Raw genomic sequence first — 13,483 nt, 5'->3', positions numbered from 1 at the left:
CGTCATCAGTGGATTTACCTGCCTGGTTGCTCATGCACTTCAGCCAGTCACAGATATGAGCTTGCCTGACAGTCTGTGCACGTTTCTTGTAGAACTCGTTTTGCAAGATATGGAAACTGATCACCTCAGCCCCACTTTAATGATTATTTTGTTCAACAATATGCACCAGTTTATGAAAGTATACAGAAGCTTCCTTCCATGAAACTTTCACTGCCTCTTCTACTTCTTCCTCTTCCTTGTCTTTTTCATCGCTTGGCTTGTCTGCGTTATTGACACTTTTCATTATGGTATGTCATCATAACTCAGTTCCTCTGCATGCGCAGATCCAAAAGTGGTCGGTTATTTACAAGGAGCTGCCAATCCATGCATTACCTGACCCATGACGACACCGCTCAGCACTTCGGCGCATTTGGCGCCCAGTTTGAATTTTTTTTATTTTTATTTTTTTTATTTTTGGAGTTTTGTCAGCCTTCTTCAAAAATTCAGATTATTGGGATTTTCGGATTATCCATGCTCGGATTAATGGACTTTTACTGCATATATATATATATATATACTGTATATATATATACAGTATATGTATATATATCCATCCATCCATCCATCATCCAACCCTACGTTGCCCCATGAGGAGCATAGAAGCCCGAGGCTAGGCAGTTGGTCCCAACATTTAAGATGAGAGTGACCAGCCTCACTCATCCCTGAGTGGCATTACGTGAGCAATAAACCCCAACCACCCCTTGGATACAAACCTTCACAGGCTCAATCCAACTGGAGCGCAATAATTATCCACTAAACCACCAGCTGCCAAAATTTGATTATATGGTTACATATACTGTATCATCATCATCATCATCAGCCGGACCTCCTTTCCCACCCTAGGGCAGGGTGAGGAGTAGCAATGTCCAGACAGCCTAAATCTGCCCAATCCAATGGGCCATGCTGCCATTCACTCATCATGCAAGTCCTCGGAATCCTGGCTCTATCGGATACGCCAAAAACATTTACCACATTCTGTAGCTTCACATAATCGTATCTGACAGAGTCAATCCAGACACTGCCATGTTAAAAAGAGTTGCCAAAAATCCCTAATCATGCACTTCTCCTCACAAAATTCATCCAGCCAGCTCGATCTCCTGTCAGTCCCCTAGCCTCACCGACTTCCAAACCTCTCTACCTCACACATTCAACCACCATATCTCTCCACCTCCTCCTTGGCCTACCTCGCCTCCTCCCTCCTTCACATTCGCTCAGATATACCTTTTTCACCACTCTATTGTTACCCATTCTCTCCACATGACCATACCATCTCAGTACACTCTCTTTAATTCTGGTATCCAACAACTTCCTCACTCTGCATCTTTCACGAATCACATTATTTTGTATCCTATCCACCCTCTGTACTCCACTTACATTCCTCAGCAGTCCCATCTCCACTGCTCTTACTCTTGACTTTTCATATATATATACAGTATATCACAATGTATGTTCATGAAACAACATTCATTAATATGAAATCATGTTTCCCTTGATTTTCACGACCAGTTGGATGCATTTTGGCATGGAATCATTTAGATCTCTAAAGTACTCTAAGGACATTTCTTTGAATCAAACATTCGTCAGTTCAGTCTTGAGGCTGTCCAGATTGGGTGGCTTCTTCTCTGCCATGATTTTCATCATCTTTCCCCTGCAGTTTTCTATCGGGTTTAGATCCGGACTGTTGCCAGGTCAGTCAAGGACCTCAATCTGATTATCCTGAAGCCATTTTGTCACCTTTCTTGACTTGTGACATGGAGCTGAATCGTGCATGAAAAAGTCGCACCCATGAATGGCAAAAAAGTTTAACAAATGATCTTTCAGAACTTGAATGTACCGGCCACCATTCATCAAGTTCTTATGAAGAAAGTAGAGGCCTCCCCTTCTCATTTCACCTGAGAAACACCCCCATACCATTACTGATTGTGGCTGCTTAACAGTTGGCACCTTGTAGGCAGGGTCATATCGACTATGGAAGGCAGGGAGATGAACCTTGGCAGAACGCACCTGGAACACTTGAAACGTGCTATCATCCGATGTCCAGTGTGCATACTTCTTGGCAAACTGAATGAGCTGCTTCTTCATGTGGTCAGTGAGAAGTGGTTTCTTGGCTGAGGTGCAGCTTGGCAAACACAGCTCCTTCTGCAAGTGGTGCTGGATAGTTCAAATTGAAACATCTTGAAACAGCTGGGGATGCATTTTCTTCACTTCTGCTGCTGTCAGTCAAGGATTCTTGATTACTTCCCTCTTCAGAAGCGTATCTGTACCTCTGAAAGTCATCTTCTTCTTTCCACCGCTACACTTGTGCTCTGGCGGCAGGCCGCGCGCTGCAGCAAGAATCTTCATGACGGTCGACTTTGCACTTCCAGTACGTTCACAAATTGTGTTGATAGGGACATTACCTTGCCTCCGTGCAATATACAGACCCTCTCATCCCTTCAGCAGTACTTTCCAGGCATGACAACTCGACTCTAGGAAAATAACAGGGCAAACAGTAATGCATACGAAAAAAGAGGGAGGTGCAAGCTCGGAGTGACGGGAACATATACTCCCACTCTCGCTTCTGGGCAAGCACTGATGTGCTGAGTGTTTCACCACCTCCCGTCAACACCAGAAGAGTAAACAGTTACTTCTTTCCCCCAAAATTCACTTGGTAGAGGTGGAAACACAAAGCAAAGACAGACAACTCTCCCATGGCAAATCTGTGTGTAGGTCGTAAGTCAATTTGCTGTGGGTGTATATCGAGGTATACCTGTATAATGTTTTCGTTTGACAAAACTGCTGTTTTGTTCACTTAAATAAGACATCAGGATTTATGTAACATATTTGTCACATTTTAAGTAACTGCTCATTCAAAATCAGATCCCTTTGTTTTATATATACCTGTATATATACACAGCCAGACCCCTACTTATGAAGGAGTGACTTACGAAAAATCCGCAGATACGAAAAAAATTGTGTGGGGGGGGGGAGGGGGTTAGTCATAGCAAGGAAGGATGGAGTCAGGTTAAGACACTGACAAGGAAGTGAGGTGATAACTGCAGTTCAGGGAAGGGTAGGGGATAAGTGAATGAGTGGAGACAATAATGGACTTTAATCTGGAAAGAGAAAGAGAGAGAGAGAGAGAGAGAGAGAGAGAGACCATCAGCCAGATAAGATGGAGGGATCCATGCTTCCTCTTATTCCTCTGTTTTATCGTGTTCTTTTCTATCCTAAGGATATGATAGATGAAGTAATCAACAGAGCAATACGAGAGAGAGAGAGAAACAGATGCAACACAGGGAGGAATGGAAAGAGTGTAGTAAAGCTAGAGGAATAGGAGTGACAAAGAGGTTTATAACAATAAATCTGTGGGAAGTAAGTACTACAGATATGCTTCTCATGAACACAGATTACTGCAAAGAAATAAAGACGATATAAGAGTGACAGAAATGATATCTGAGGCAATAAAAGTGCTACAAATATACTTCCTAAAGACACAATAGCTGTAGCCCAAGGTTTACCTGAAATGTGAACACAGTGGATTGCTTGCTGAAGCTACCTTTCTCCATGAGTCAATCAACCCTTAGCCTACTTGGGAATAGGAAGGGAGTTGCAGGATGTTTGTGAGTATACATAAGTGACATTAATGAGGCTAAAGGCAATAAACAGGTGGAAAATAAGGAGAGAACCACATATCATGCATACTTCCTCCATATTCTGTAATTTCCTGTCCACATTTATTGTCACCACGTATCGGAACTCTGTGCACAGGCAAACCTTGTTTTAATACTGACCGACGTGATCATTTGCTCACCTGATCTTAAGATTTTAACATTTTTTTTAAAGTGTGATCACCGTTTTTGCTTATATGATTGCTACGATTCCCTCTGAAGCCTCGGTGGTTGATGTACAATCATCATTGCTACGATCACAGTTGCTTCAATCCTCGTGAAGATGGCCTTTGAACTCTGTCACTATCAGGGACATCAGTGTCAGTAATCAAACAACAGTGTATACTGAAGTTCAAGCATCAAGTGAAGTACAGTGAAGTGAAACAACTACCAGTTTTGGTGAAAGGGAAACTTATTTTTATCCTTATGTTGTGTGACTGTCTATTTCTTGCATCGGTCCTTCATTGAGCCCAAGTTATAATGTGTCTGATTTATGACCTTGTTATCTGACTGATTTTCCAGAAACACATCCTTATCATACATCATGGTTTGCCTGTATTGTCAATGTGCATGACGTGAGGGTTCACCATATAACGATGGTGGATGGTATAAAGAAATAAATACATTAAAATCTGAGAACAAAATGGAATACTGACAACTTTCAGATTATGTAAGTGTGTCAAGCACTACATCAAATGATGACCACAGCCCATTAATACTGGGAGAATACACAACACAAAGAAGATAATATGAATAACCTTGAGGAGACCTCGACGCAGCAAGAAAACCTGGTCAGCATATGGAGTGGCACTGCGGAGATAACTCTCAATTGCCCTTGAAAACCAGAATCTGATGAGAGGGAGAAAAATGGGTGTTAGTGATGATCCATTAGCATATGCTTGATACGACAATAAAATACCCCTGTACAAAAGTAAAGATGATTAAAGTTTGTGTAAACTATTATGGAATAAAAGGAAATTTATACACCCAGTACTGTTACACATTACTGTGTGTGTGTGTGTGTGTGAGAGAGAGAGAGAGAGAGAGCGTTCCCAACCGTCCACTTTCTGAGTACAATGTTTGTTTTGCATGGTGATTAAGTATATCAATGTGGGTCAAGTTTGGTATCAATGCTCTGGCTAGAAGGCAACATGCAGACTTGCAATACTAAGCAACAGAGCTTCTAACCCTCCCACTGCCACAAAATTCCCAATGGTAAATAACATTATCTGCCATTACAAATCTACTGTAAAATACCTAAATGCAACATCAGCTAAGAATGATTAATAAAACAGCTTTCACTGCTGCTCTTGCAATACTATGAATATCATCTTCAATGCATGTTTAACATATAGAATGACCACAATTATTTTAACTTTTGTATATTGCAGCTTTATAAATGAAACAATAGTTATCCATGAGAAAATATGCTGAAAAACTATTGCACTTTATAGCAGAACCCTCATTACTGGCAATTATGAGAAATTCAAAGTGCCAGATAAATAATTATACTGGTTATGTGAGATCTACTCTTATGAATACCCTACAAATGACTTATAAGCTGCAAGGGTACCAAAACAAGCATTAAAATACAGTTTTTACTGTAATGTACAGTTCTTTACACTTTGCCACAGAACTGAAGTGGCAATGAAGACATTATGATACTTTGGTGAAGCAATGGGACGAGTACACCATGGTGACAATGTGATACTTCACTGCGAAGATAAGGTTGTATATCCACTCTCATAATCAATATGATATGTAATACCTTTTCTTATACGGCATCCATATTCTATGAAATAAACTTTCCTTTCATATCACTCACAGAATTCATTAACCATTCATAAAATTTTACTTGAGTGTATGTTACGGTATTTTAACTCCTTTCCAATCTCTTAGTAATTTCAAGCTTTATGTTCTTACATTAACACTAACGGTAACACCCTATCCCGCTTTTTGGAATACTGTCAAACATTTACGAGATGCACATGTCCACCTACAGTGACACAAAAACATTTTGGCCAAGTTGTTTTTTACATCAATGTGTGTGGGACAGGAGGCAAGAACAGCAATCAAAACAGAAAATTTGGCAATAGTGGCTCGAATCATCATACAGTCTAGATAATTTTACAATTTCTCGTATGCTGTAAAACCTCAATATAAAAGACTGCACTATACTTGTACTGGAATTCTCTTTTATCAGAATCGAGGAGCCAACTAAACTAAATTATATATAAGAAAAAGTTCGCTAAAACCAGAATCGTTCCGGACTGCGTGACCATTACAGCTATGTTCATCTCTATCTATCTATTCCAGATGCCTCAATCCCGATCGGAGTGGCCACAAACAAATCGCCTCCACGTCGCCCTGTCCCTTGCCATTTCACTCCCCTGCTCCCAACTCACACCCCCCATTTCTCATATACCTCTCCACCCCATCCCTCCATCTCATCCTTGGCCTCCCCCTCCCTCTCCCCCCCCTCTCCACCTCACTCTCATACACTTTCTTCATCAGTCTTTCACCCTCCATCCTCTCCACAGGGCCATACCACCTCAGTGTATTCCTCCTAACGCTTCCTATCACATCACAATAAGGTAAATAAAAGACATGTTTATCAGTGTACAGTGCAGTATTATTATATATTGTATAATACACCATTTGATTACCGCAATGAATGTACAGGCAAACTCCGATTTACGATACCCCTAGATGCAATACCCTGCAGTAGTGATGGGGGTTGAAATACCACCCTACCCCGCTTATGACAGGCCTATCCCCAGTCTAGCGATAGGGTGTTTTTTTTTTTTTTTTCTTTAACCAATTTTGATTTTATTTTAGACTTAAATTTTGTTTTGGTTGATTTATAAACTGTTTTTGGACTTAGATTAATGTGTTTTTGTCACAGGCAGCGTGAACACTGTCGTTTGGGGTACAGATTCTTGCCCATCAGGTACAAAATGGTGTGAACAACCAGGTGAATCAGCAAAGAATATTTTGTGTTTGACCACTGAACTGTCATCTAACCTATCATGGAATACATAATAACAATTTTAAATAAATATTAATAAATATGAAAACCTTTGAAAGTAAATATTTCATACAGTGATGAAAACTGTGACACTGATAAATCATGTACTGTATTTACATTTGTGCTGTTCAATGAAAAAAAGCTTTGAAAATACAAAGGAATTTCTAAATAATTGTTTGAAAATAAGAGAGAAAACAATAAAGGAGCTCAGCAACCAGAACAGTAAATAACACAACATAAAGGGGCCTTTGAACAGGTTATCTCGATTGCATTATCGATCGATAAATCATGTGTTAACATTCGGAACTCCCTCCCTATCCCCCCACCCTCCTCCACCCCTTCTTGTCTCCCTCCCTGTCCCCCCACCCTCCTCCACCCCGAATTGTCTCCCTCCAGTCCCCCTGCCCTCCCCCACCCCGAATTGTCTCCCTCCTTGTCTCCCTGCCCTCCACCACCTCTGCTTGGTGCACTACCAGTTGCCTGCCTGGCTGTCAGATGCCCTGAGGCATCTCAACACTGCACGACTCATCACCTTACCTTCCTGTATGTGATGTTCAGTGTCTCATTTTTTAGCAATAGTATTATTTATATGAATAATAACATTACCTATGGTGTTCTTGTGTCAGTCTTTATTGATTAAGGTATATGAGAGTTTGAGTTTGGGCCTGGAACACATCTCTGGCTTTTCTTCAGTATCTTATGGGGAAAATTGCTTCAATATCTGACATACTCACTGACCAAACACTGCCACTGGTACGCAACACTGCTGGATATCGGGGTAGGCCTGTACAGTAATCTCTTGACTATCTGACATAACGGAGCCATCGGTATGTCCAAATATGGACGAAATTCAGATGTGGAGTAATACCCTACCTATCCAACTTATATGTACAGTGCCCCTCCTTATCGTGGCAGTGTTCTTTGGTCTTTCAGTTACTTAGACATCAAAGCACACATGGGAATATCCAATATAATGCTAGACACTAAGAAAACAATCACAAATAAATAAATGAAGAAGATGAGGGTTGCAAAAAGAATTTAAATAGAGTACTCATCACCCACTCACTTGATGTAGTGCTGTTCTCAGGTGACTGCCCTTTCCTCTCTTTCTTCCCTCCTCTTCTGTCTTTCATTCCTTCATTCTTTCCTCTTCCTTCTGTCTACGGGTGACTCTGCACTGAGTGACAAGCCAAATGGTTTCCTCTACACCAGGAAACCATTTACTATGCTGGGTGGTAACCATATAACCAAATTATGGCACCTGTGGTTTAGTGGGTAATTAAGGCACTCCAATCGGGTTGAGTAAATGCAGGTTTATATCCAAGGCATGGTTGGGGTTCACTGTTCACGTAATGATACTCACGAATGAGTGAAGCTTGTCACTTTCATCTTAAATGTCAGGACCAACTTGCCTAGCCTGGGGCTCCTATGCTCCACATGGGGCAACACAGGATTCGATGATGATGATGATGATGATGTTATCGTACTGTACAGTACTTACCACCCAATGAATGGCAGACTGGCATTGTAATCCACTAGCTTCCAGCTGGTGTAGAGTAATCCCATGTGGTCTAGTGGCTAACATAAATCACTCAACAAATGCCAAACACCTCTTCCTCCTCCCTCTCCATCCACTGGAGCTGGGCGATGGGTGGGGACATGCGGCGGGGTGATGGAAGCCTACCAACCTCAAAAGACTCTGACGACAGCCGCAAGCTCATTTTTAATGGCAACTCAATGGCTGTTGATGTGCTCAGCTATGGGTCTGAGAGTGATGACTGGGGACGAGGTGGTGGTGGTGGGGAGAATGGGCTCGCACGAGTGGGGGTGGCAGTCTTGAAAAACGAGTCGATCTTGGACGGTGATACGTGCGATGATTCTGAAGGAGGATGACAGTGTCCCTGACTGCCTGCAGATCCATTGCCAGCTTCAGTGGCACCAACTCGCCAATGCAGTGTGTGGGTGCTTGGCATATTCAAGCACCTGCTCTATGCCAGCACGTAGCGCACCAACATGAGGGAGTGATAGAGTGGCGGAGTGATCAGAATCAAGGGCCTCATCCTCGTCCTTGTCACTGCCTTCTGTCAGCCCCACTGAGACAGCTGCAGCAATCTCCTAATCAGATGTCTGATAACCAGGATTGTCGCCATCATCGTTCCACCACTCCCTCACAAAGTTAACGTCCATATCCTCGTCTGCTGTACGTACACGAAAGTGAAAATTGCCCACATCAAATCCCTTCACGTCGTGCATGCCTCGTATCCCTGAAGGAGATGAGGCCAACCACTTTTGAGGGTTTTCATGGAGACTTGCTTCCAAGCATTTGCCCAGCTGAACACCGCAGACTTGATGTTGTAACAATGAAGATTTTTCAAGGTCCGCTCCCCTCATGTGTCGACTCTTGCTCAACCTCTAGCACCATCATCACCTTGTCGAGGAACCTCCGACGGTACAGTCTCTTTGCTACCACTATCCCACCTTGGTCCATTGGTTGAATGAAAGCAGTCTCATTAGGTGGCAGAAACAAGCACCTGATACAACCATTATCAGCAATAAATTCCTTCTCTGATGGATGAACAGGGGCGTTGTTGAGGATCAGGAGTGCCCTCACCTGGTCACGGAGGATATCAAGTTCCTCTGTTTGATAGAGGATAACCTCCTTGACAAAATGTCTGTGGAGCCAGTCTCTAAAAACCTTACAGATAAACCAGGCCTTCACAGAACGGTACTACACAACAGGCAGGCTATCCATCAACCCACGGAGACAACATGGCTGTTTTGCACGTCCAACAATAATGGGCTTGAGGCAGAGCATCCCGTTAGCATAGGTGCAGCATAAAACTGAGACATGCTGCTTGGACAAAAACAGACCAGGCACGTCTTCTCCCTCTCCTCTGCCAGGGTGTTGATAGGCATGGAATGGTAGAAAAGGCCAGTTTCGTCAGCACTGTACACTTCACTGAAAGCAATGCCCTCGTCCTTTCTGGCGAAACGGCTCTACATCCTCCACTTTTATATCAAAAGCCTTGCCATGTGTCTTACAGCCAGTAACTCCATGTCAAAGTTTGAACTGGAAGAGCCAACCTTCAGATGTCTCAGAGTCGTGCACGATGTGTAGGCATGCAAATTTCTCAGCTGCCACCTTCAACTTGGTCCCAAGTATGAGCACCCTGGCACCCTGTTGTTAACAGAACCAAACCGAAGTCGACTACTTGATGGGGGCGTAGCGTGGCTGAGACATCACCTTCCTATCGCCCTTTAGAGTAGCATCGCCGCAGTCATGTGTACTGGGTCAGCTTGGCCCATGATTTCTTCATATCAAACAAAGTTGAACAGGCAAGATCATATTCCCGCAGAATTCATAAAGTGGTCCAGCCTGCATCAACCTTGCTCAATATCTCACGCTTCTTCTCCAGTCAAAACCTTCCCCTTTTGTTTCTTGGGTGGTGGTTGGGCCACCATCACACACATGAGAATGCCACAGAGGAAAATCAGAGCCAGAAGAAAGGGAACCACCACAAAAGCAACAATGGAAGCTCCCATGGTTACAAGTCACCCACACTTGAGAGAGACAAAGGCAGGAGCTGAGATGCAGTACCACCATGTGAACACTGTGTTGCCATGTCTCTACCCACGCTTGGCTATAAGCACACAAGTAAAAAGCGCCAAACTGACCTATGGGCGCAAGGGTCATTTTCACTCGGCCAGGCAAATGTTGCTACGCATCAGCAACACTGGATTCACCGTACATCATGGCGTCAGGGAAAGTCCGAGTAATCTGGCCGGCCAAGAGACCCTGACCATTCGGTAAGGAGGCGGACAGCCAAGCATGCCCGAGAGTGTCCGAGTGAACTATCTGGCTGGGGGACTTTGACCATTTGGTGAGAAGGCAAACAACCATTTTTGCTCAGCCTGTGTGTTAGGGTCCACATTACTCGCACGCAAGCGGGTGCGACCAAATGATCCAGATGGCCAGGGGACTTGACTGTTCAGTGAGGATGTAGATGGCCATTTTTGCTCAGCTTGTGGGTTAGGGTCTTTCATTACTCGCATGCAGCCAAGAGTGTCCGTGACCCAGGCGGCTGGGGGACTATGACCGTTCGGTGAGGAGGCAGACGGCCAGTTTTGCTCAGCTGGTGGGTTGCAGTCAATTATCTGCACGAGGCAAGAGAACTCGCCCAACCGATTTTTTGAATTTGTAGGCCACCCAACTGGTGATGTCGAAAATTTTATGTTCAGACATGGACAAAGAAATCCAGATATTGCTACAATAAAGCCAAGGCCTAATGTTCAGATATGGAGCATGTCCGGATAATCGAGTGATTACTGCATCTGGCATTTCATGTTATTTGGCATAAGGCTTGGCTGAATTATGCCGAATAACTGAGAGTTTACTGTTTTATTATTACCTCCCTTTCCTTGGGGGAAGCAGCCTAGGTATATAGATAGATAGATTATTATTGGTATGAGGTCTGTCCAAAAAGGAAACTGAACTTTTTAAACAGAGCACAAACTAGCCAGTACAGCATAATGCAATCGTGACAGGAGCGCTGTGTAGTGGTGACTTTGAGCTTTAATCTAACACTAGCCACACCACGCCACATCACTTAGTCATTGAGGTACACACGCTTGAGTGAAAGTATGTTTGCTGCTTTCTTCCATCTCTTCTACTGTCTGAAACTGGCAATTTTTCAGGGTGAATTTTAAAGGGGTCAGGGGAAGGGGGACTTTGCATGAGCCAACTCCAGAGAGTAGAATTGCACGAGCCAAATCTGGAGAGTAGAATGGCTGGGGAATGACGGTCATGTTGTGCTTTGCAAAAATGTCATTGATAAAGGGCAAAGAGTGAGCAAGTGCATTGTCATGGTGCAGCATCCAGGTTTTGTTTGCCCACGTCTCAGGTGTTTTTTTTGTACTGCGTCCTTCAAATGCTTCAGGACATCCAAATAAAACTTTTTACTGATTGTCTGACCACATGGAACAAACTTATAATGAACAACGCCCTTCCAATAAAAACAGGCGATCAACATCACCTTCACATTTGGACGACTCTGATGTGCTTGTTATGGTCATGGTGATGATGTTTCAACCCACAGTGATGAATGTCTTTTTGTTCTGACATTGTCACTGTACATCCATGTTTCATCACTTGTTATGACATATTTCAGTAAGTCTTCTTCAGCATTCAAACAATCAAACAGCTCCTGACTGACTGTGACATGGTTCTCCTCTGGTTCATTTGTCAGCAGACGTGGCACAAATTATGTGGCAACTGGATGCACCTTCATTTTTTTTTTTCCATCCATCCATCCATCATCCAATCCTATGTCACCCCATGAGAAATGTAGGAACCCGGGGCTAGGCAAGTTGGTCTTGAAATTTAAGATGAGAGTGACCAGCCTCACTCATCCCTGAGTGGCATTACGTGAGCAATAACCTCAACAACCCCTTGGATATAGACCTTCACCGGCTCAATCCAAATGGGGTAATAATAATAATAATAATTATCTGTGTGGTGAGCTGTCAAAACCTGTGGTGTTGGAGCTCCCCCACTGCCAGACATATGTCAACAGGCATAATAATAAACTCAAAGCTGTTTTTTTTTTTTTTTTTTTTTAAATGACAGCACTTTCATTTTCACTCTCACTTTCATCTGACAACATAATCTGAGTCACCAGACATAGCTTCCATCAGATCCAAGTAAGCTGCCATGGCAGCGAAACATCTCGTACCACACACCTCAACATACTTCTGGTACGTGACAAAAATAACAAACAATAAAACAGTTCTCCTGTGATGGCAACTCCTAAGTCCTGCCACCTAGAACCACTATTGGGTCCTCAGTAATGGCGCACAAATATAAAAAGTCCAGAACGTGTATACTGTGCGTGTCACCTGATGGCTACAAAAATTTCCTTAGTGGCACGTCGACGTGCCACCTGATGTGAAAGGGTAAATATTGGTATATTGTATTACACTGTTTCATGTTGTTTATTACGGCTCCAACATGCTTGCAAATGTCAGCCTTGGTCACCTAATGACCCCTCTCCATGGTACTCAATCACTGGCAGCCTCCTTATACAGTCCCTTATCCCTGAGATCACATTCTATGGCCTTGTCCCAGGCTTTTTTTTTTTTTTTTTTTTTTTTTTTTTTTTTTTTTTACATTCATCATTTTCTGCACCCAACTGTCATCCTCCATTCTTTCCACACACCCAAATCATTCAATCTACCTCTCTTCATCAGAACACCAATACAGTCTGGTCTCGTTAAACAAAGGGGCTGTGTCAAGTGAAAGCCTATTGCACAGCAAGGTCAACGTAACATGGATTCAGTGGGGTTACGGAGGATGGCCTTTGCCACTAAACGTACAATCTAAAAAAACTTACCCTTCTAGGCATGCCTCGGCATCCCTCAGTAGCACCATGCTTTCCACTAGGGGTACAGTAGTATGCTTACCAAACACTATTTTGAAGTCATAAGTTTCAGTATTTCACACAAAAAAATTATCACTTCACTTAATACTGTGCACTACACTATATGTTAGGAACTTGCACTGTTATTTGGCAATAGCAATGGTGTATCAGTGACCCTTCTGGCACAAAATGTAATGAAAGGCAGATGATCACAGCAAATATAAACACCGTGCAGCCATCTTGCCTCATCAGATGTCTGGGGCTGCATCATCAGCTGAGTGCAAAGGCTATGTACACCCAAAGAAAGTTCCGCATTATACACTTGCTCACCACTTTTAAATAGTATAAGT

At 43.0% G+C, this 13,483-nt stretch overlaps 1 protein-coding gene across 1 annotated transcript in view; it reads right to left on the bottom strand.

Moving 5' to 3' along the window:
* The window catches only part of LOC145413606 (short transient receptor potential channel 4-associated protein-like), a 232,860-nt gene that overhangs the window by 56,907 nt on the left and 162,470 nt on the right, over positions 1 to 13,483 (bottom strand). Inside the window, exon 12 of the mRNA XM_080283259.1 lies at positions 4,448 to 4,538. Coding sequence (XP_080139385.1) covers positions 4,448 to 4,538 — 91 coding nt within the window. The remainder of the gene's footprint in view (positions 1 to 4,447; positions 4,539 to 13,483) is intronic.

The sequence above is a fragment of the Coenobita brevimanus genome, chromosome 97, assembly GCF_032717465.1.
Source record: "Coenobita brevimanus isolate Jiangsu-jjx chromosome 97, ASM3271746v2, whole genome shotgun sequence".
Taxonomy (NCBI): Eukaryota; Metazoa; Arthropoda; class Malacostraca; order Decapoda; family Coenobitidae; genus Coenobita; species Coenobita brevimanus.
The sequence above is the reverse complement of the archived record's forward strand: the minus strand, read 5'-3'. Positions and strand labels throughout refer to the sequence as shown.